General features: G+C 55.2%; 2 protein-coding genes across 4 annotated transcripts in view; one reads left to right on the top strand and one right to left on the bottom strand.

The window, feature by feature from the left end:
- The window catches only part of PPP1R16A (protein phosphatase 1 regulatory subunit 16A), a 35,165-nt gene extending 19,050 nt beyond the window's left edge, over positions 1-16,115 (bottom strand). Inside the window, exon 1 of one of the 3 annotated variants that reach the window (XM_032316569.1) lies at positions 15,972-16,115. The gene's annotated coding sequence lies outside the window, so the exon portion shown is untranslated. Of the gene's footprint in view, positions 1-5,308; positions 5,329-15,971 lie in introns of those variants that run through there. The other 2 variants (XM_032316571.1, XM_032316570.1) reach the window with 2 other exon arrangements.
- Positions 16,116-18,434: 2,319 nt separating this feature from the next.
- Positions 18,435-20,680, top strand: FOXH1 (forkhead box H1). Its single transcript, XM_032316610.1, has 3 exons — positions 18,435-18,813; positions 19,161-19,265; positions 19,354-20,680. The coding sequence occupies exons 1-3, from the start codon at positions 18,517-18,519 to the stop codon at positions 20,188-20,190; spliced, it is 1,239 nt and encodes a 412-aa protein (XP_032172501.1). The 5' UTR covers positions 18,435-18,516; the 3' UTR covers positions 20,191-20,680.
- The last annotated feature ends 2 nt before the right edge of the window (positions 20,681-20,682 follow it).

Here is a 20,682-nt window from a genome sequence, read left to right as displayed (position 1 = left end):
TCACAAAACTGTAGAGTACTCACAGAAGAAACTAAGGAAAACACAAAGAAATGGGAAAACATTCCATTCTCATGGACTGGAAGAACAAGTATTGTAAAATCTCTATGCTCCCTAAAGCGATGTACACATTTAATGCAATTCCTATCAAAATACCATCAACTTTTTTCAAAGAAATGGAAAAAATAATCCTAAAATTTGTATGGAACCAGAAAAGACCCCGAAAAGCCAGAGGAATGTTGAGAAAGGAAACCAAAGCTGGTGGCATCACAATTCTGGACTTCAAGCTCTATTACAAAGCTGTAACCATCAAGACGGTATGGTACTGGCACAAAAACAGACACATGGATCAATGGAACAGAGTAGAGAGCCCAGAAACGGACCCTCAACTCAATGGTCAACTAATCTTTGACAAAGCAGGAAAGAACATTCAATGGAAGGAAGACAATCCCTTCAACAAATGGTCTCGGGAAAACTGGACGGCCACATGCAGAAGAATGAAACTGGACCATTTCCTTACACCACACACAAAAAAAGACTCAAAAATGGATGAAAAACCTAAGTGTGAAATAGGAATCCACCCAAATCCTTGAGGAGAACACAGGCAGCACCCTCTTCAACCTCAGTGGCAGCAACTTCTTCTAGAAACATCGCCAGAGGTAACGGAAGCAAGGGCAAAAATGAACAATTGGGACTTTCTCAAGATAAAAAGTTTTTGCACAGCAAAGGAAGCAGTCAACAAAACCAAAAGACAATCCACAGAATGTGAGAAGATATTTGCAAATGACATATCAGATAAAGGGCTAGTATTCAAAATCAATAAAGAACTTATCAGATTTTTTAAAAATTAAAAAAAAAGAACTTATCAGACTCAACACCCAAAGAACAAATAATCCAATCAAGAAATGGGCAGAAGACATGAACAGACATTTCTGCAAAGAAGACATCAAAATGGGGACGCCAGGGTGGCTCAGTCGGTTAAGCAGCTGCCTTTGGCTCAGGTCATGATCCCAGCGTCGTGGGATCGAGTCCCACATCGGGCTCCTTGCTCCGCAGGGAGCCTGCTTCTCCCTCTGACTCTGCCTTCCACTCTGTCTGCCTGTGCTCGCTCTCGCTCTCTCTCTGACAAATAAATAAATAAAATCTTAAAAAAAAAAAAAAAGAAGAAGACATCAAAATGGCCAACAGACACATGAGAAAGTGCTCCAATCACTCGGCATCCGGGAAATACAAATCCAAACCACAGTGAGATATCACCTCGCACCAGTCAGAATGGCTTAAATTAACAAGTCAGGAAACGACAGATGTTGGTGAGGATGCGCAGAAAGGGGAGCCTCCTACACTGTTGGTGGGAATGTGAGCTGGTGCAGCCCCTCTGGAAAACAATATGGAAGTTCCTCGAAAAGTTGAAAATAGAGCTACCTATGACCCAACAATTTCACTAGTGGGTATTTATCCCAAAGATACAAACATAGTGATCCGAAGGGGTACGTGCACCCGAATGTTTATAGAAGCAACGTCCACAATAGCAGAACTATGGAGAGAGCTCAGATGTCCATCAACAGATGAATGGATAAAGAAGATGTGGTATTCAAAGGGGCACCTGAGTGGCTCAGTGGGTTAAAGCCTCTGCCTTCGGCTCGGGTCATGATCTCAGGGTCCTGGGATTGAGCCCCACTTTGGGCTCTCTGCTCGGCAGGGAGTCTGCTTCCCCCCTACCTCTGCTTGCATCTCTGCCTACTTGTGAAGCCTGTCAAATAGATAAATAAAATCTTTAAACAACAACAACAAAAAGATGAGGTATACATATACAATGGAATATCACAGTCATAAAAAAACCCCTAAATCTTGCCATTTGCAATGACAGAGATGGAACTGAGGGCATTACGCTAAGCAAAATAAGTCAATCAGAGAGGGACAATTATCATTTGATCTCACTGATTTGAGGAATCTGAGAAACAAGACGGAGGATCACAGGGGAAACGGAACAAGACGAAAGCAGAGCGGGGACAAACCATAACAGACTCTTGGTCTCAGGAAACAAACAGGGCTGCTGGAGTGCAGGGGTGGGAGGGATGGGTGGCTGATGACGGACACTGGGGAGGGCATGTGCTACGGTGAGCGCTGCGAACTGTGTAGGACTGGTGAATCACAGACCCGTACCCCTGAAACAAATACTACATTATGTGTTAATCAATCAATCAATAAAACTAACATTGTCATAAATAAATAAATAATTTTTAAAAATTAAAAAATAAAGGGGACAGAGTTTCTATTTCAGGAGGTTGGAGGTTAGAAGGTTCTGGTAACAGATCCAGACGATGACTACACAAGCCAGAGGATGTACTCAGTGCCACTGAATCGTACCTTAAAATGGTTACAATAGCAGATCTTATGTCATGCACCTTTTATCACAATTACAAAAAAAAAGCGAAGGCGGGGTGATTAGAGGAAGGGGAGGTCAAGGCTGCCAGCGCCGGGGCCGCCTTTGCACGAGGCTGCAGGAGCAGGGACAGAGGTTCGCCCAGGCTTTGGGGAATTGCCAAAATGGCCTGTTTTCAATAACCATGTGGTCAGCTGTGAAGTTTGTATTTTCGCCCTAAGACTGTTCCAGGCTTCCTGTGGGACGCAGCAGGTAAGCAGCTCATACTTAACACCGGTAGTCGCAATTCCATCACCCGGAGTCACTGAGAACCAAGATTCCGGCGCGGGAGGAAGACACAAACACAAGAGCAAAGGCAGGAGGAAGAATAAAATCCCTGTAGTCTTAAATCGGCCCTAAACTGCCAACAGAGTCTTGTACTGCTACTCCATTTAAAACAAACTTCCTACTTCTGTCCATGGGAAAGACTCAGAAACAGTGAGCAGCCCAGCAGCAAGGGTGCTCCAAAAAACCATTTTCCTGGGATGCCTGGTGGCTCAGTTGGTTGGACGACTGCCTTCGGCTCAGGTCATGGTCCCGGAGTCCCGGGATCGAGTCCCGCATCGGGCTCCCAGCTCCACGGGGAGTCCGCTTCTGTCTCTGCCCTTCTCCTCACCCATGCGCTCTCTCCGTCTCTCTCTCAAATAAATAAATAAAATCTTAAAAAAAAAAAAAACCATTTTCCTTATAAACGTCTTTGTAGAAAAGGCTGATTCCAGGCCTGGGGTTGGAGATGTCTGAGCTCACCGCGCGGCATCTCGCCACAGCACAAGCAGGACGGGGCAGTCAGCCCGCGGGCCGCGTCCGACGCCCTCACCGCCGGACACAGGGCCACCTCGGGACGGAGGCGGTCCAAAGAGCAAGCGGGACGGACTGAAACCCATCAAACCCAGACGCTGGCATCCACACCGAAAACCAAACAGGCTCCTTGTCAGAGAACTCTGACGTTCTTCTGTTTTGTTTTCCCATCGCTGCCGGGGCGCTCCTCGGCCCCCCCAACTCGTCCACCCATCCTCCCCGCCAGCTCCTCCCCGGCCACCGTCTGTTTGCTCGCTTCTCCTGCACGAACCCTCCCAGAAATTTTTATCAGCCACAAAAAAGACACCTGGACACTGTGCCACACAGTGGAGGGACAGCACCTTATACTGAGCAGTGTCCGTAAACAATGAAACACTAGAGAGAATCCGATGGAGGCTGGCCGGGACACTGGTTCCCAGGAAATGCAGGAGACAGAGAGCCGAGAGCCGATCAAAGGGCACCAAAGAGGCACAATCAGAAGGATCTCGAGGTGGGAAACTATAAACAAGTGACAGAGTTTCTTCAACAAATAAACTGAGCATCCAGGGAAATTGATGGTCGGGGAACCTACATATTTCAAGAAGCTTTAGAACTGTGTGCAACATTGGCATCTTGTTTGGATCCAAATTCAAGCAAATCATAAAATGTGTAACAGTGACATTTATGAGACTGGAGATTTGTCTAGTTGTCTCCCTCTGTGTGTGCGCTCTCTCTAGCTCTCACCCCTTCTCAAATAAGTAAACACAATCTTTAAAAAAATAAAAAACAGGGGCACCTGGGTGGCTCAGTGGGTTAAGCCGCTGCGTTCGGCTCGGGTCATGATCTCAGGGTCCTGGGATCGAGCCCCACATCGGGCTCTCTGCTCAGCAGGGAGCCTGCTTCCTCCTCTCTCTCTGCCTGCCTCTCTGCCTACGTGTGATCTCTGTCAAATAAATAAATAAAATCTTAAAAAAAAACTAATAAAAAAGATTTTATTTATTTTTTAAAAGTTTTTATTATTCACCTGATGACAAGAGAGGGAAAACAAGCAGGGGGAGTGGGAGAGGGAGAAGCAGGCTCCCCACTGAGCAGGGAGCCTGATGCAGAGGTGGACCCCAGGACCCTGGGACCATGACCTGAGCCGAAGGCAGAGGCTACCCCACTGAGCCCCCCAGGCGCCCCAAGTCACTATATTTTGGAGTAAGGTGACACACAGCAATAGACAAGAGAACATGAAAATCAGTGAAGGAAACCTCATTCAGGCGGAGTCGGCGGCCAGCAGGAGGAGCTCTGCCCTCAAGCTCAGCCTGACCGGGACCTTCCAAGCGGCTACTGCTTTGGGGGCCACTTTCCTGCCCCTGCCCCCCCACCCCCACCGCAGGAGGAAGGCTTCCTGCTCCCCACAGCCTGGGAGCCAAGGAGGAGAAGCCACCACACTGCAGCCCTCTGCTTCCTCCTGGACTGGTCCCTGCCAGCAGCCCCCCAGCTCCCCCTGCCAGCTCCCCCTGCCACCGCGAAAAACTGCTCTCCCTTGCCCCGCAGGCAGGCGGCTTTGCTGGCTCCAGGTTGTGAGTCCCTGCTGTGCCCCAAAAATCCACCTCTGCTGCCAAGTAACCGGCAGTTTCATTTGCAAGGTTAGCATCACTTGGTGGTCAGAAGTGAGATCCAGAAGATCCCCAGCAGCCCCGAGGTGCCTGCACCCTCAGAGCCAACCGAGCTCACTGCTTTCTTACCCGCCCTGGAGTCAGAGACTAAGTTTTCTCCTAGATTTCAAGCTCTGCTCTCCATGCTCTGTGCAAGATCCGTCTGAAGGCCTTGTTTTTTTCTGGGAATGCCCATTTGGTCTTCAGTCCAACTCCTGCTTGGAATTCGACTGTTCCTATGGGGACCATGCTGGCCTTGGGACGGACTCCTCCTGGAGCCGGGCTGTTCCTGCTGAAACTGTGCCTCTGAGGAACTGACCTCTTGGCTCTACAGAATAGCCACTAAGAAACTGGATCCCAGAGATCAAAATGCTTTGGGGGTGTCCTTCCTACTGGGACTCTGGCCGCTTTACATTTTAGTAACTGTGGTCTCTCCCCATGCTCATTTGTAAGCAAAGGGAGGGCCTACCCGAAAGTAATCTAGAACACGAACGGCCGGGACCGGGCGAGAAGGGCGGGAAGGAGGAGGAAGAGAAGGAACCGGAAATGGACACGTGTCGTGAATGGTTTCTTGAGGCTTCTGAATGCCTTTAGGGTTCGAAGTATGTCTCCTTGGAAAAAAAACCAAACAAACTATTTCTGAATCAACTGAAGCGAACAACCAAGTGAAGGCATCCAACGGTTTCTGAGGCCTCTTTCCCCCTTTCCCATCCTCGTCCGCAGACGCGCAGCGACTACTTGTGCTCAGGCCCGACCTCCGGTGCGGTCTTCCTCCGTTCTCTCGGCCAGACTTCCTTTTCCTCTGAACCGCTCCCACCGGCTGCTCTCCTGAACCCACTAAAACCTGCCCCTTTACAGTGAAGTCTTCTGGGGCACCCGGGGGCTCAGGCAGTTAAGTGTCACTCTTGATTTTGGTTCAGGTGGTAATTTCAGGGTCAGGAGATGGAGAAAACCTGCTTAGGGTTCTCTCTCCCGCTACCCCTACTCCTCCCCACCCCAAAGTACATTCTATAAAAAATTAATAAATATATTGGGCGCCTGGGTGGCTCAGTGGGTTAAGCCTCTGCCTTCGGCTCAGGTCATGATCCCAGAGTCCTGGGATTGAGCCCCACATCAGGCTCTCTGCTCAGCAGGGAGCCTGCTTCCTCCTCTCTCTCTGCCTGCCTCGCTGCCTACTTGTGATCTCTGTCTGTCAAATAAATAAAATCTTTTAAAAAAAATTAATAAATATAAATAAAAATTTAAAGTTAAGGGGCGGGGCACCTGGGGGGCTCAGTGGGTTGAGCATCTGCCTTCGGCTCAGGTCATCATCTCAGGGTCCTGGGATCGAGCCCCACATCGGGCTCCCTGCTCGGTGGGGAGCCTGCTTCCTCCCTCTCTCTGCCTGCCTCTCTGCCTACTTGTGATCTCTGTCAAATAAATAAAATATTTTTTAAATAAATAAAAAATAAAGTTAAGGGGCACCTGGGGGGCTCAGTCGTTAAGCTCCTGCCTTCAGGGGCGCCTGAGGGGCTCAGTGGGTTAAAGCCTCTGCCCTTGGCTCAGGTCATGATCTCAGGGTCCTGGGATTGAGCCCCACATTGGGCTCTCTGTTCCATGGGGAGCCTGCTTCCCCCTCTCCCTCTGCCTGCCTGCTTGTGATCTCTCTCTCAGTCAAATGAATAAATTTTTTAAAAATCTTAAAAAAAAAAAAGCACCCTCCGGCTCCCCCTGCTTGTGTTCCCTCACTCACTGTCTCTCTGTCAAAGAAATAAATACAATCTTTTAAATAATAGAATTTAAAGTTAAGTCTTCTGGGGCGCCTGGCTGGCTCAGCCGGTAGAATACGAGACTCTTGATCTCAGGGCCTGGAAGTCGGAGCACCACATTGGGCAGAGAGATTAATTAATTAATTAAAATATAAATAAAGTTGGGGCACATGGGTGGCTCAGTGGGTTAAGCCTCTGCCTTCGGCTCAGGTCATGATCTCAGGGTCCTGGGATCGAGCCCCGAATGGGGCTCTCTGCTCCTGGGGGAGCCTGCCTCCTCCTCTCTCTGCCTGCCTCTCTGCCTACTTGTGATCTCTGTCTGCCAAATAAATAAATAAAATCTTTATAACAAATAACTAACTAAATAAACAAGGTTAAGTCTTCTGAGACTGTGGATAAACCCCCGGGGCGCCCGGGGGCTCAGGCCATTGAGTCTGTCCCTTCCACTCGGGTCCTGATCGGCTCCCTGCCCTGCAGAGTGTCTGCTTCTCCTTCTCCCTCAGCCCCTCCCCACCGCTCGTGCTCTCTCTGCCCCCGTTTCTCAAATAAATAAATAAAATCTTTATAAACAAACACATAAATAAGCCCCAAGTCTCTTATGTTCCCTAGACAAGGCAGAACAGAGCCACGGCTGGGATGTGCTCGATGCCCACAGCCCTCGTGCAGCCGCTGAGTTCAGCGCACTGACCCAAACTTCCTACCTGGTCTCTCGGACCTTTACCCACAGGGCCACACGGAACCTGTGAGAGCCAGGCGAAACACTGGGCGCAGCTAGCCAGACGGGAACACCCGCAAAGAATGTTACGGAAACAAAACACTAGCTTTGGCCAAGATACCAAAAGGCCGGCCAGGCATCACAGACCAGCGACAGGGGCTTCTCCAAGCGGCCGGATGGAACAAAATCCAGGCTTAGACACAGAAGCCCGATGGACCTGTTCATGATTACGATCCACTCCAAGCTGTCTTCAAAGAATATTCGGGCCTTCCTTTCGATGCTAGATCCACCCAGGGAGCAGTAACTCTGTTTACGAACAGGCCAAACCGGGTCCTTCTGCTTTAGTTAGAAGGACGCAGATGAAGCTACGTCCGCTCAGATTTCATCTGACAAGCCGTATCATTCACATGCTGGGTGAGCCAACATAAAAGATCAATAAAATTTTTTAAGAGTCTTAAAAATGTATTCATTTGAGAGCCAGAGTGAGTACAAGCAGGTGGATAGGCAGAGCAGAGGCCCCACGTGGGACTCGATCCCAGGACCCTGGCTCATAATCTGAGCCACCCAGGCGTTCCGAGCAATAATATTCCTAATTCTCAACTCCAGGACATGCAGGCCCCTATGCAAACCAAACCCCTCTGGTTTCTGCTGTTATTACAAAAGAGCCAGGGCGCCGGTGAAAGGACCGTGGCACACTGAAGCACTCCAGCCCGCCGCTCGAGTGTCCTGCGTCCCCGCGGTGAGACTCCGAGGAACTCGGCTCCAGCACCCTCCCTCATCAGCTCGGAGAAACCGCCGCCCCGCCCAGAAACACGTCTCTGTGTCCTCACTGACAGCAGAGCCACAGCCCGCGCTCAGCCCCGCTGCCGAAAAGCCACCCCAGACTGGCCGTCCTGCAAGAGCTCACGCGGCGGGGCCTCCGACAGGCCTCCCCAGCTGCGTGTGCCAGAGCCCCTTCCCTCGCCAGGCCCTTTGAGAGATGCGCACCCTTTTCTCCTCAGTTCCCCCGCCCCTATTCCTTATTGGACTGAGGGCTCAGAAAAGTATCATGCCAGAACTTCCTTCTCCTAAAGGGGGGAAATGATTCTAGGATTTGACAACAGTAATCAAAGTAGCCAACCAGGGGACCTAAGTGATCCTCTGCTATCTTTTGTATGTGCTGTCTCTGACTACAGCTACCACCCTTTTGGGGAAAATCCTACCACATTTTTTGGGGAAAATCCTCAAATGTTCTGGGCAGAACGCACAATGCACCTGCCATCAGGACTCAGAGCCTCAAAACGTCTCCCCGGACTAATCAATACCTAGAAAGAAGCTCTTAAGGCATCAAACCTGTAACACACCCCAAGGCTCAGGGCCTCACTACCCACGGCACCAGTCCCGAGGACGTCCTCATTTTACCCCTGAGAAAACCTAAGCAGCACAGGGTAGAAGTCTGTCCAGAACCCCCCAGCAGTAAGTGGCCCCAGCGCCTTCCTGTTCCTACCCCCAGCTGCTGACAGCCGTTCCCACGGAGAGCAGAGTTTCCTGGGACAGACCCCTGTGCCGGGCACCGGTCGTGTTCCAGTGCTCGGAACAGCCAGGATCGTTTTCTCTTCACTCGGGAAGAACATCAATCCACCTGCGTAGCAATGCCCCAGGGTCAGCAAGAGCCTTTACTTTTCACAAACCTTAAAAGCTAATTTGGATGACAGAGTTTTCCGCAAGGTCTACTTTATCATAATACGGAGAGGATTTGCTTCTCTGCTCCCCTTCATAGGAGAAAGCACCCACAGGTTAAAACTTTTGGCCTTGGAGAGCCATGAAGTCTCCCGAGGCATGCAGAAACAGCAGCAGGTGTTCAGACTCAGAGCCAATCCTGGGGCATCTGATCTTGAAACAAAGACTACGTTTGCATCCAGACGCAACCCCCCCACCCCCCAGCTTACTGCTGAGCTCACCTTCCCACTCACCCCGACCACGTGCAGAAAGCGACTGCGGCAACAGCCTTCCCGCTTCGGCAATGGTTCTGACGGCAAGGAGAGAACGGGGCTTCTGGCAGGGCTCGGGGCGGAGCACGTGACTCGTGATCTTGGAGTCAGAGCTTTGGGATCACTACACGTTGCGTGTAGTGATCACTTAAAAAACAAAAAAAAATTGGGGGGCACCTGGGTGGCTCAGTCGGTTAAGCAACTGTCTTCCACTTGGGTCATGATCCCAGGGTCTTGGGAATGAGCCCCACATCGGGCTCCCTGCTCAGCAGAGAGCCTGCTTCTCCCTCTCCCTCTGCCTGCTGTGCTCTCACCATCTCTCTCTGTCAAACAAATAAATAAAATCTTTAAAGTTTTTAATTTAATTTGAAAATCTTTAAAAAAAAATAACAAAGGGGTGCCTGGGTGGCTCAGTGGGTTAAAGCCTCTGCCTTCAGCTCAGGCCCTGATCCCAGGGTCCTGGGATCGAGCCCCGCATCGGGCTCTCTGCTCAGCGGGGAGTCTGCTTCTCCCTCTCTCTCTGCCTGCCTCTCTGCCTACTTGTGATCTCTGTCTGTCAAATAAATAAATAAAATCTTTTAAAAAAATAAAATTAAGTTAAAATTAAAAAAATAACAAAAGGATGAAAATGGTTAAGTATGGTGCTGGGCATGCTATGGCCAGCCCTTCAGCAGTCACCGAGCGGGCACTCTGACCTCTGGCTACTCCAGCACACAAGCTGCTCGGTGCCCTTGCTCTAACCTGCACCTCACTCAACGGTAAAACCGTAAACATTTACACCAATGGCTGGTATGCCTTCGTGGTATCCATGACTTTGGAATGTTACGGAAACAGAGAGCGTTTCTCACCTACAATGGGAATACAATTTACAATGGCTCCTATGTCTGAAATGCATTATTGCATGCTATACTTTTGTTGGCTGCTCTGGCTATTACTGTTTCCTGGGCATCCCAGCCTTGACTCCCTAGAGGCCAGAAGGAAACCAGCTCGCTGGTTTTCCGTCAAAAAATGCTGCTTTCAGGGCGCCTGGGTGGCTCAGCAGGTTAAAGCCTCTGCCTTCGGCTCAGGTCATGATCCCAGGGTCCTGGGATGGAGCCCCACATTGGGCTCTCTGCTCAGCGGGGAGCCTGCTTCCCCACGCTCCCCCCTCTCCCCTACCCCCCGACCGACTGCCTCTCTGCCTACTTGTGATCTGTCAAATAAATAAGTAAAATCTTTTAAATAAAAAAAAAAAAGGGGGGGGTTAGTTAGAAAAAAAAAAAAAAAGGCAGGCAGGCAGGCAGGCAAAGAGAATCATCTACTCACACCTGCACCAACCTGAATCCCTAAAACATCATGTCTGGTGAAAGAAGTCAGACACCAAGTGTTCATTCTGTAGGATTCCACTTATGTGAAATTCTAAGAAAGGTGAATCTACAGAAAAGCCGATCAGTAGTTGCCTGGGGCCCGGGGAGGGAGGACTGACCCCACAGGAGAACAGGGAGCTCCGGGAGGGGGTCTGACATCAGGTTACAGCGGTGTTTCCCGACGTCCGTACATCTTGGCTACGGGGTGTTTCCCGACGTCCGTCTACCGAAACCCACCACACACTTAAAACAGGTACACGGTGGGCGCCTGGGTGGCTCAGTGGGTTAAGCCGCTGCCTTCGGCTCAGGTCATGATCTCGGGGTCCTGGGATCGAGTCCCGCATCGGGCTCTCTGCTCAGCGGGGAGCCTGCTTCCCCCTCCCCTGCCTGCCTCTCTGCCTGCTTGTGATCTCTCTCTGTCAAATAAATAAATAAATCTTTAAAAAAAAAAAAAACAACAGGTACACGTCACTGTATGTAAATTACACTGCAATCAAGTTTGGTATTAAAAACAAGTACACGGTCCAGAAGTTTTATCCCGGCCTCTACAGCCTTCGTGGTCTGGCCCCTGCTCGCCTCGCCATCTCCCTGCACACTCAGCACCGGCCTGCCTCCTACTCCTACACCTCGGACATCTCCAGCTCCAGGTACCACAGAGGCCGGGAGCTGGGTCTGAACTGGCAAGAAGCTGACGACCGGTCAAGCCCCGACCTCTTTTCCGCAGTTTCCTTATCTGCGAGTGGAATGACAATGCTACTTTCTTTGTAAGTTTGTAATGAGGACTCAGTGAGCGGCCTTAACCGTGTTCTCGGCATCTAGCACAGGGACTGGCCACCACGGCCCGCCATCTGGTTTTGGATGACCCGTGAGCTAAGGATGGCTTGCACATTTTTTTTTTTTTTTTTAGATTTTATTTACTTACGCGATAGTGAGAGAGAGCGCGCGCACACGAGGGTAGAAGGAGAGCGGAGAGGCAGACTCCCTGATGCGGGGCTCGATCCCAGGACCCCGGGATCATAACCTGAGCCAAAGGCAAACACTTAACCAACTGAGCCACCCGGAGGCCCCACTACCCAGCTTTTCAGAGGAAAAAACACCCACCGACCCCTTGTCTGTCACATGTTTACTTGACGCGGTCATCTCCACCAGCACTCCCACTTTGCCCTAACTGTTCCTTGTGTCTGGAAAGTTCCTCCGCCAGATCTTAGCATACCTCACTCCTTCTGTGCAGCTCAGGTCACAATTTAAATACCGCCTCCTTAGAGGACTACTGTGATCACCTTGTCACTCTTCTATCTTTTCACCCTGTTCTAATTGTTTTTTTAAAGATTTTATTTATGTGTTTATTTGACAAAGAAAGCGAGCACATACACACGGGCGTACGTGCGCAGAGGCAGGTCGGGGGCGCAGAGGGAGAATCTCGAGCAGAACCCTGAGCAGGGAGGCCAACACCGAGCTCAGTCTCACCACGCTGAGATCACAACCAGGCAGGCTGCTCGGGGCACCTGGGTGGCTCAGTCGTTGGGCATCTATCTGCCTTTAGCTCGGGCCCTGGGTCCCGGGATCAAGTCCCACATCCGGCTCCCTGCTCAGCAAGGAGCTTGCTTCTCCCTCTCCCTCTGCCTGCTGCTCCCCCTACTTGCGCTCTCTGTCAAATGATAAAAACTTAAACTTAAAAAAAAAAAGTGTCACCTGCTTAACAGACTGAGCCAGCCAGCCTCCCCACCCCGTTCTAATCTTTGACAGGCCATTTACTGTGTCCTCTGCTGTGTCCTCAGAGCTGAGCCTAGTGCCTGACTTATAGGAAGTGCTCAATAACTGCGATCCCGGCACTGGGAGGCTGGTACGGACCTTGACTGTGACCGAGGGGCCTCCGAGCTTGTGGGTGAGCTGGTCTGAGGGAAAAGACCATCACTCAGCCCCGCCCGCAGGGATACCCGGCCTGCAAAAATGCAAGGTCCATCAGCAATGGCAAGGCTCTGCCCTGTGCCCGGTCGCACAGGGAGGGGCATTCAAACCTACTGGATGGCGGCAGGGCTCAGCAGAAAACTGACCCTCCATCTGAGGCCTGGAGACTCCCAAAGCGTCACATGCAACCACACCCTCCTCCCTTCCTTCTAAAATAGGAAAAGGGAGGGGCACCTGCGTGGCTCAGTCATTAGGCGTCTGCCTTTGGCTCAGCTCAGGTCCTGGGGTCCTGGGATGGAGCCCCACATCAGGCTCCCTGCTCAGCAGGAAGCCTGCTTCTCCGTCTCCCATTCCCCCTGCTTGTGTTCCCTCTCTGGCTCTCCGTGTCAAATAAATAGAATCTTAAAAAACAAACAAACAAACAGGAAAAGGTCCAGGCGGGGGTCGGGGGGGTGGGGGTGAAGCTTACAGGACATACCACACAAAGTCAACAAAACCACAACCGTCACATCACAGAACAGCCCAGGCTACAGGGAATCCCGGTGCGGCAAGACAGGGCTGAGCACAGAGCACTGGCCTCAGGCTGTGGGAGCCCCTCGGCAGGACAACTACCCCACCCTCCACCTCCACCCTGCGGACCAGCCCCCTTCTATCTGCCTGGGACCTTGAAGATACAGTCACTCCTCTGCTCAAGCCCACAACCTCCCTAATCTTTCTGGATCTCCACAGACTTCCCCACTCAAACCAACTCCAACCCCCACCTCCCCCACACACTCATCTCCTTCACACGGAAACTTCTTTGAAGACTTGTCTGCAGCCTCCATCCCCGTGGCCTCACCTGGTCCCAGGCACTCCTCTGCCGGTACCCATTGTTCAGTCTTTGGGTTTGTCATGGCTGCTAAGAAAGGACACGGCCCGGAATCCAACATCCACCAGCAGACCTTACCATAACTGCCCTCACAGGGCTCCTCGTGGTTGACCTCCTGCTCCTCCGTGGCACCCCCGCCCCCGCAGAGCTGAAGAGTCCCACATCTCTGTCCTCCCCACTGCGGGGCGGAGGCCACAGAACCTGGAAGGGTGGGGAAGGCCTGCTCTGTCCCTTCCACCACCTCATGGGTTCAGTACAGCGGCGGCAGGACACACGCACGGAAAAGTGTTCCGAGGCCGGGGCAGGGGGCAGAGGTTGGGGACTGGTCGGCAGAGGCCGCTGAGTGTTTTTCCAAGTCTGTGAGGAAGGGTTTCAAGAAGGAAAGTACAAGAATCCGAGCTGCATTTCAGATCAGTCACTCTGAGGCAAGCAGCGAAGACAGAGCCAAGACCGGTCAGGGGCAAGTGCTGCGATCCGGAGGGTCAGGAGGAGTCACGGAGGCAGGCTCTTTGGTGGAAGGGATGGACAGGAAGGGCCCGAATCAAAGACATTTAGGAAGAAGTCCTCAGAGAGCCTGGCGCGGGAGGGAAGAGCCTCCCAGGTGCCTTGATTTGGCGCCGCAGAGACCATGACAGAGGCACTGGCGTGGGATGTGTGGAGACTCACTCACGCAGGAGCCTGTGTCCGTTGAAGGTACTACGGCCACTTGGGGTGGCTCAGGGGGTTAAGCCTCTGCCTTCAGCTCAGGTCATGATCTCGGGGTCCTGGGATCGAGTCCCGCATCGGGCTCTCTGCTCAGCGGGGAGTCTGCTTCCTCCTCTCTCTCTGCCTGCCTCTCTGCCTACTTGTGATCTCTCTGCCAAATAAATAAGTAAAATCTTTCTTGGGGCGCCTGGGTGGCTCAGTGGATTAAGCCGCTGCCTTTGGCTCAGGTCATGATCTCAGGGTCCTGGGATCGAGCCCCGCATTGGGCTCTCTGCTCAGCGGGGAGCCTGCTTCCTCCTCTCTCTCTGCCTGCCTCTGCCTGCTTGTGATCTCTCTCTCTGCCAAATAAATAAATAAGTAAAATCTTTCTTTAAAACAGTGATTCAATTGTGACATTTCCTCATAAGAAGCCAACAACATTGACTGCTAACCTTGAGTGTCACCTGGTGACCAGGAAGAGTGGGGACAGATCAACTGCTGTCAGGGCCATCGAAGTCCACCCAGCCAAACACCTCACCATATTTGGTGTGCTGGGTCACCGGACGTTAGGAGGTTCGCCTCACCCTGAAGTACCAAAAGCACACACGGTGGACACAGGCTGTTGACAGAAACCAAAGACTCGGAAATCCCTAGAACACAGATCTCAGTGTTGAGTCCACAGAATCAGAAACCCTCTTCCCAGGTGCCTGCCAGCCCTTGGCTGCCAGGGGAGACCAAAGTCCAGGCACACCCCAGGCAGCTGAGAGATGAGGCCAGGACATACAGCAGAGCAGGGCTGGGGAGTGTGGGGGGGGGGGTTCAGCCAACTGGGAGGAAATGCAGCCCATGCATAGGGAGGGAAGGAGGGAAGGACCTTCTGGAGCTTCCTCACCCCAGCCTGGACAAGAGCTTGGGGAGCTGGGAACGGGGAAGACCACCATCACAATGAGGAGCCCAGTGCTAGCCTTTGTGCAGGCTCCTTCCAGCAGTCACTAGCCCCTTAGAGAACCTGGCCCCAGGGCCCCAAGTTGGGGCTCCCCTCACCGCCCCGGAAGTGCACTAGGCAGCACAGCCAGGAGCAGAGGCCTCTTCTGGGATTCAGGACAACCCCAGTCCCGTCCAGAGAGAACATGAGGGCTCCCTGCTGAGCCAAGACAGGGACTGAGAAGAGCAAAGTGGTGCCCTCACAGCCCGCTCCACTCCCAACTTCAAGATCCAGGAAGGAAGGCACGGCCAGAGCTCCGAGGAGGGACAGCCCTTCTCCGGCGTCCCTAAACCTGGAATGACTCCATACATGCCTCGGCTCTCTGCACCCATGGCGATTAATCCCCCGGCTGCCTCAGCCCTGCTGCAGGGCCTTGAAGGGCCCCAACCAGTCCTGGACACTCCCCCACAGGCCTGGAGCGCGGGGCCGGCCCTGGGGCGCGCTAGTGCTTCTCACCCTGACCCTGGTCTGCGAGGTGGCGCCCACGATCCCCACCGGAGGCCACCGGAACCCCGGAGAAGCTCCAGTTTCTGGTCTGGCCTCGCTCCAACGCCCTCACAAAGCCTGGGCACGTCCCTTCCCCGCCGGCCCGAACCCCCGGCCGCACGCCTCGCGCCGCCGACCCGACCAACGGGCCGCCAAAACGAAGACGGGTCGCACACAGATCGCGGCGAAAAGCCCTCCGGGCGGCCTGCCCCGCACAGGCTGCCAGCCGAGAAGCCGCTCCCGACCCGCGGCACCGGGCGCCCAGGTGGGGCCTGCAGGGACTCGCGCGCCGGCGCCCGCCTCCCCGAGGGCCGGCCGGCCAGGGCTCCCGAGGACGCCGCGCTCGGCCCTGCGCCCCCGCCGCCTCTCCCTCCCCGGCCGGCGTCCTCTCCCGCCGCGGGCCCCGGAAGTCCGCGCCTCACCTTCCGCCGCGTGCACCGCGCCGCAGCGCCGGGAACCCGCGCCGGTCCTCCGCTCCCGCGGCCCCGCGCTCCTCTGGGCGCCGCGGGGGCGGGCCCCGCGCCCGGCTCTCGCCATGGCAACGCTACACTTCCGGTCCGCGGGGCCCAGAGCCGGAAGCCGCGGCGCCCCATGGGAGCCCGGGGGCGGGACCCGATCCGCCAGGGGGCGGGCCCGATCCGCCAGGGGGCGGGCCCGATCCGCCAGGGGGCGGGCCCGATCCGCCAGGGGGCGGGGCCTGCCCCGAGAGGCGGGCTACCGGCGGTGCTGCGCTAGCCTCTCGGTGTCGGGGGCGTCCTCGGCGCGGATGGGTCGGGAGGTGCGAGCAGTCAGAGGGGCCCCCCTGGGGAGGGCTGCCGTCTGGGCTGGGCTTCTAAGGCATGGCCGGGGTCCACCCGACAAAGCAGAGTCCTCCCGGACGGAGGGAAAGGGGAAGGACCCGGTGCCCCGGGGACAGGGGAAGTAACGGAGGCGGTGGTTGAGGGGGCGGGGGAGAGCGGCCACTTAGGAGTAGCGGGGCTCGGGGAGCCCTGAACGTCAGGCCAAGCAAGGGAGGGCCCGTGGAGGGGACGTGATGCCTTAAGACTGAAGGGGAGGACCTCTCTGCTGGTGGAGCGGGGCTGGGAGCCCCTCCGTAGTGGCCGCGCGGTGAGACGCGAGCTCAGCGAGAGCTCCGCGGACGGAGCAAAGGGACACCGGGTCGGAGGAATCCCCAGGACGTCTGAGAGGAGTGTGAGAGTGAAGGGGGCGGTGGGGTGCGCCGCATTACATCGTCCACTTCGCCCCAGACTCCCCAGCGCGCCTTCCCTCACCACCGGCTGGCTGTGCGCTGCGGACTTCCAGCCACTTAAGAGTGTAATGTTGGGCGCCTGGTGGCTCAATGGGTTAAAGCCTCTGCCTTCCGCTCGGGTCATGATCCCAGGGTTCTGGGATCGAGTCCTGCACCGGACTCTCTGCTCAGCAGGGAGCCTGCTTCCTCCTCTCCCTCTGCCTGCCTCTCTGCCTACTTATGATCTTTGTCTGTCAAATAAATAAAAATCTTTAAAAAAAAAAAAGTGTAATGTTGTGGGGGGGGCACCCAAGAAAAGCTGAATTCTTGGAGTAGAGTGGTACAAAGTGCGTCCCTGGGCTCCTGTGGTTTCCCTTGGGACTGGGGACCATGACACCAGCACCAGCCACCACTGCTGGTGTCCTGGGCCCAGTACCCCCTTGGGCAAACTTGCTGGTGAAGGGCAGGGCTGGTCTTCCCGTCATGGTACAGACCATAGGCCTTAACTAACTCAAAATCCTTGATGGATCAGATGGCCAGAGAGAAGGGGAGGAGACAGAATCGGGTCTGGGAATCAAGAGAACCAGTAAGTCTCAGGGCACCTGACAGAGGCACTTTTCTGGGACCACACTTCTGGGACAGGTCCTGTTCCTGCTAAAACCCACAGAGGTTATAGGCAGGCCTGAGCAGAGGATGCTCACCCCTCAGGCCTCCCCAGTCTTGAGCCTCCACTCTCTTCCCTATGCCCCTCCTCCACTCAGGCCAACCCCCACCTGCCTGGGAAATGTCTTCTTCTACCTAGAGGAAGCCCCAGGGCCCTGTGGCTCCTTGGGAAGCCTTCCTGTGTACTCACACAACACACCTGTGCTCTCAGTCCTATCCAGGGAGAAGCCAGGTAGGTGGTCCTTTCATGCTCCCTGGACAGGAACTATGACCCATGAAGCTGTATCCTCAAGGCCTGGCCCCAAGAAGTGTCCAGTAAACCCCTCCAGCTAGGAGACCTCTTCCTCTTCCTACAAACACACACCCAAGAGCACTCCCCAAGTGCCCCAAAAGAATGAGGGACATCCTCCTGGATAACAACATTTAGAGCTCTGGGTCCAATGGACCAAAAGAGAGAAGGGAGGTAAGCCTGCCTCCAAAAAGTCCTCTGGGGCCAGGAAGAGCCAGTGAGGTACACGAGGAGTAAGGAGAGCTGGTCAGCTCCCGCTGTTAACAGGCACCAAGGAGGGGACAGAAGGGACCTCTTAGGCCTCGAGAATCCACTGGGGACCCGCAGCAGCCCCTGGGAAAATTACTTGAATTAAACGTGTCCCTATTTTGTTCCTGCGGTTTCCTCCAGGAGGCCCTCCGACGACCACCTAGGTCCCGGAAGCTGCTCAGCCTTGAACTCTGGGCAGGCCCCACCCATTCTTGGCAGGTCAACTGTGGGTAAATCAACCCCATCAGCTCTTAAATGGGCGCCTGAAGCCCAGCCCAGCCCAGACAGGATAAAGTAACCATAAGTCACAAGGCCCGTTCCAAAGGCTTTTCCTTCCAGCTTGTAGGGGGTGCTGGAGGCAGCCCAGGGGTGAGGAATGAGGCCTGGGTGGCCGCCCGCAGCCCCCACTGGAATCCTCCCTGCCCCTCCCTTCCAGATTAACTGAAACCTGCTAATTGTGGCAGCCCTTGCATGCTCCCCTCCCCCACCGCCTATTCCTCCCTCCCTCGGCCTCCCTGCCCCTCCCCCTTCCATCCGAATGATAAAGGGTCTGGCCCGCCAGGACCGCCGGCCTCAGGCCCCCAGCCTTTCCTCACCGCGCTGCCCCATTGCCTTGCCTCCACGGGGCCAGGCCCCTGCCCAGCTTGCGTGCCTCCCCTACATGGGGCCCTGCAGCAGCCCACGTCTGGGGCTTCCTGGGTCGGATTCGTCCTCCCAGCCCCCTAAGAGGAGGAAGAAGAGATACCTGCGGCATGACAAGCCACCCTACACCTACCTGGCCATGATTGCCTTGGTGATCCAGGCCGCACCCTCCCGCAGACTGAAGCTGGCCCAGGTGAGAGGGACCCCCATTTCCCCTCACACTAGGGAATCGGATCTTTCGACAGACCCGTCCCCCACCTACTCCGAGGCTCAGACTCCGGCTTCGCTCCCCTCCTGGCCCTGCCCAGCTGAGCTCAGTGCGGCCAGTTGAGGCCTGGGCACGGGGGAAAGAGCGGAGGTGCAGAGGCAGGACCCTTCCCTCGGGGCTTTTTTCCTTCCAGCGTAGACGTGTTCTGGGGGGTGGGGGCGGGCAAGTCCCCTAAGCCCGGCTGTGGGGGGAGGGGCGGTGTTGGCCCCCCGCCCACTGCGTCCGGGCGCACGGCGCACCGGGCCGACTGGCCGGTTGGTGGGTGGTTTCAGATCATCCGTCAGGTCCAGGCCGCCTTCCCCTTCTTCAAGGACGACTACGAGGGCTGGAAGGATTCCATCCGCCACAACCTCTCCTCCAACCGATGCTTCCGCAAGGTGGGGTAGGGCGAGGGTCGGAGCTGGGGCGGAAATCCTGTGTGTCTGGGGTCGGACGGCCGCACCCAAGCCTCCCCACCCCCTCCAGGTGCCTAAAGATCCCGCCAAGCCGCAGGCCAAGGGCAACTTCTGGGCAGTCGACGTGAGCCTCATACCGGCCGAAGCGCTGCGGCTGCAGAACACCGCCCTTTGCCGGCGCTGGCAGAGCAGGGGCACGCGGGGAGCCTTCGCCAAGGACCTGGGCCCCTACGTGTTGCACGGCTGGCCCTACCGGCCGCCCAGTCCCCAGCCGCCACCCAGTCCCCAGCCACCACCCAGTGAGGGCTTCAGCATAAAGTGTTTGCTAGGCGATCCCAGGGAGGGGGCACCACGAAGCAGCCCAGGTCCGGCAGGCTCTGAGCACAGTGGGGAGAAGGTGATGCCCACTCCACCCCTGCCCTCTGAGAGGCCTCTGTGGCCCCTCTGCCCCCCCGTTCCTGGGCCCAGGCGAGCAGATGCGGAGACTTCCCAGAGGGGAACCAGCAGGCCCTCGCCCCTCTCCCCTGAGCACAGAGCCTGGCCCCTCCACTTACTGCAGGGTTCTCCAGATCCTGGGGCGCTGTCCGGTGGGAGTCACAGGGCCTCACTTTGGGGGCAGCTGCCCACCTCTTACTTGCCCATCTACACTCCCAATGTGGTGATGCCCTTGGCTCCACTACCGCCGCCCACATCCTGTCCCCAGTGTCCACCTTCAACCAGCTCAGCCTATTGGGGGGTGGCCCCTGAAAGTCAGGGTCCCCCAGGGCTGCTCTGTGATCTAGATGCCCTCTTCCAGGGGGTACCACCCAACAAGAGCATCTATGATGTGTGGGTTAGCCACTCCCGGGCCCCAGGTGCCTCCACCCCAGGCTGGCTGCTCTCCTGGTACAGCCGGGGAGGCTCCTAGGGCAAGGGAGCTTTCCTCTCCCTGCCGCCCCTGGCTTGCTGGGGAACCAAGGCCAGGAGGTCCAAAAGGAGTTGGTGGCCACGGCAGCCTGAAGCATCAGGCACCAGCGGTACTGAGAATCCATGCTGTTTATTGGACTGCCCCCCAAAGGGCTGTGATCCAGCGGGCACCACCCTGGCTGGCCCTGATGGTCGTCACGCCTCCCTTACCCCCCGAAACAAGACTGGAAAGAGTGGGGGCTTTGCTTGCAGCAGCCCCTTCCTGATCCCACTTTCTCTGTCCGTCTGTCCTTCTTTCTACCCATCCATCACCGTGTGTCACTTCCCCTCCCTGGCTCCGGGCTGGGGGGAGGGAGGACCTAAGTCTCGGCTCTGGCCTCAAGTCCTGTCCTCCCTCCTCTGCCTGGGAAGGAGGTAGCAGCACCTTTTTTGGGAAAAGGAAATCAAAATCCTACTTGTTTTTGGTGGTGGCCGTGGGGAATGGAACAGTAAA

This window comes from Mustela erminea, chromosome 16, assembly GCF_009829155.1.
Source record: "Mustela erminea isolate mMusErm1 chromosome 16, mMusErm1.Pri, whole genome shotgun sequence".
Classification (NCBI taxonomy): domain Eukaryota; kingdom Metazoa; phylum Chordata; class Mammalia; order Carnivora; family Mustelidae; genus Mustela; species Mustela erminea.
This window is presented reverse-complemented; position numbering and strand designations above follow the sequence as displayed.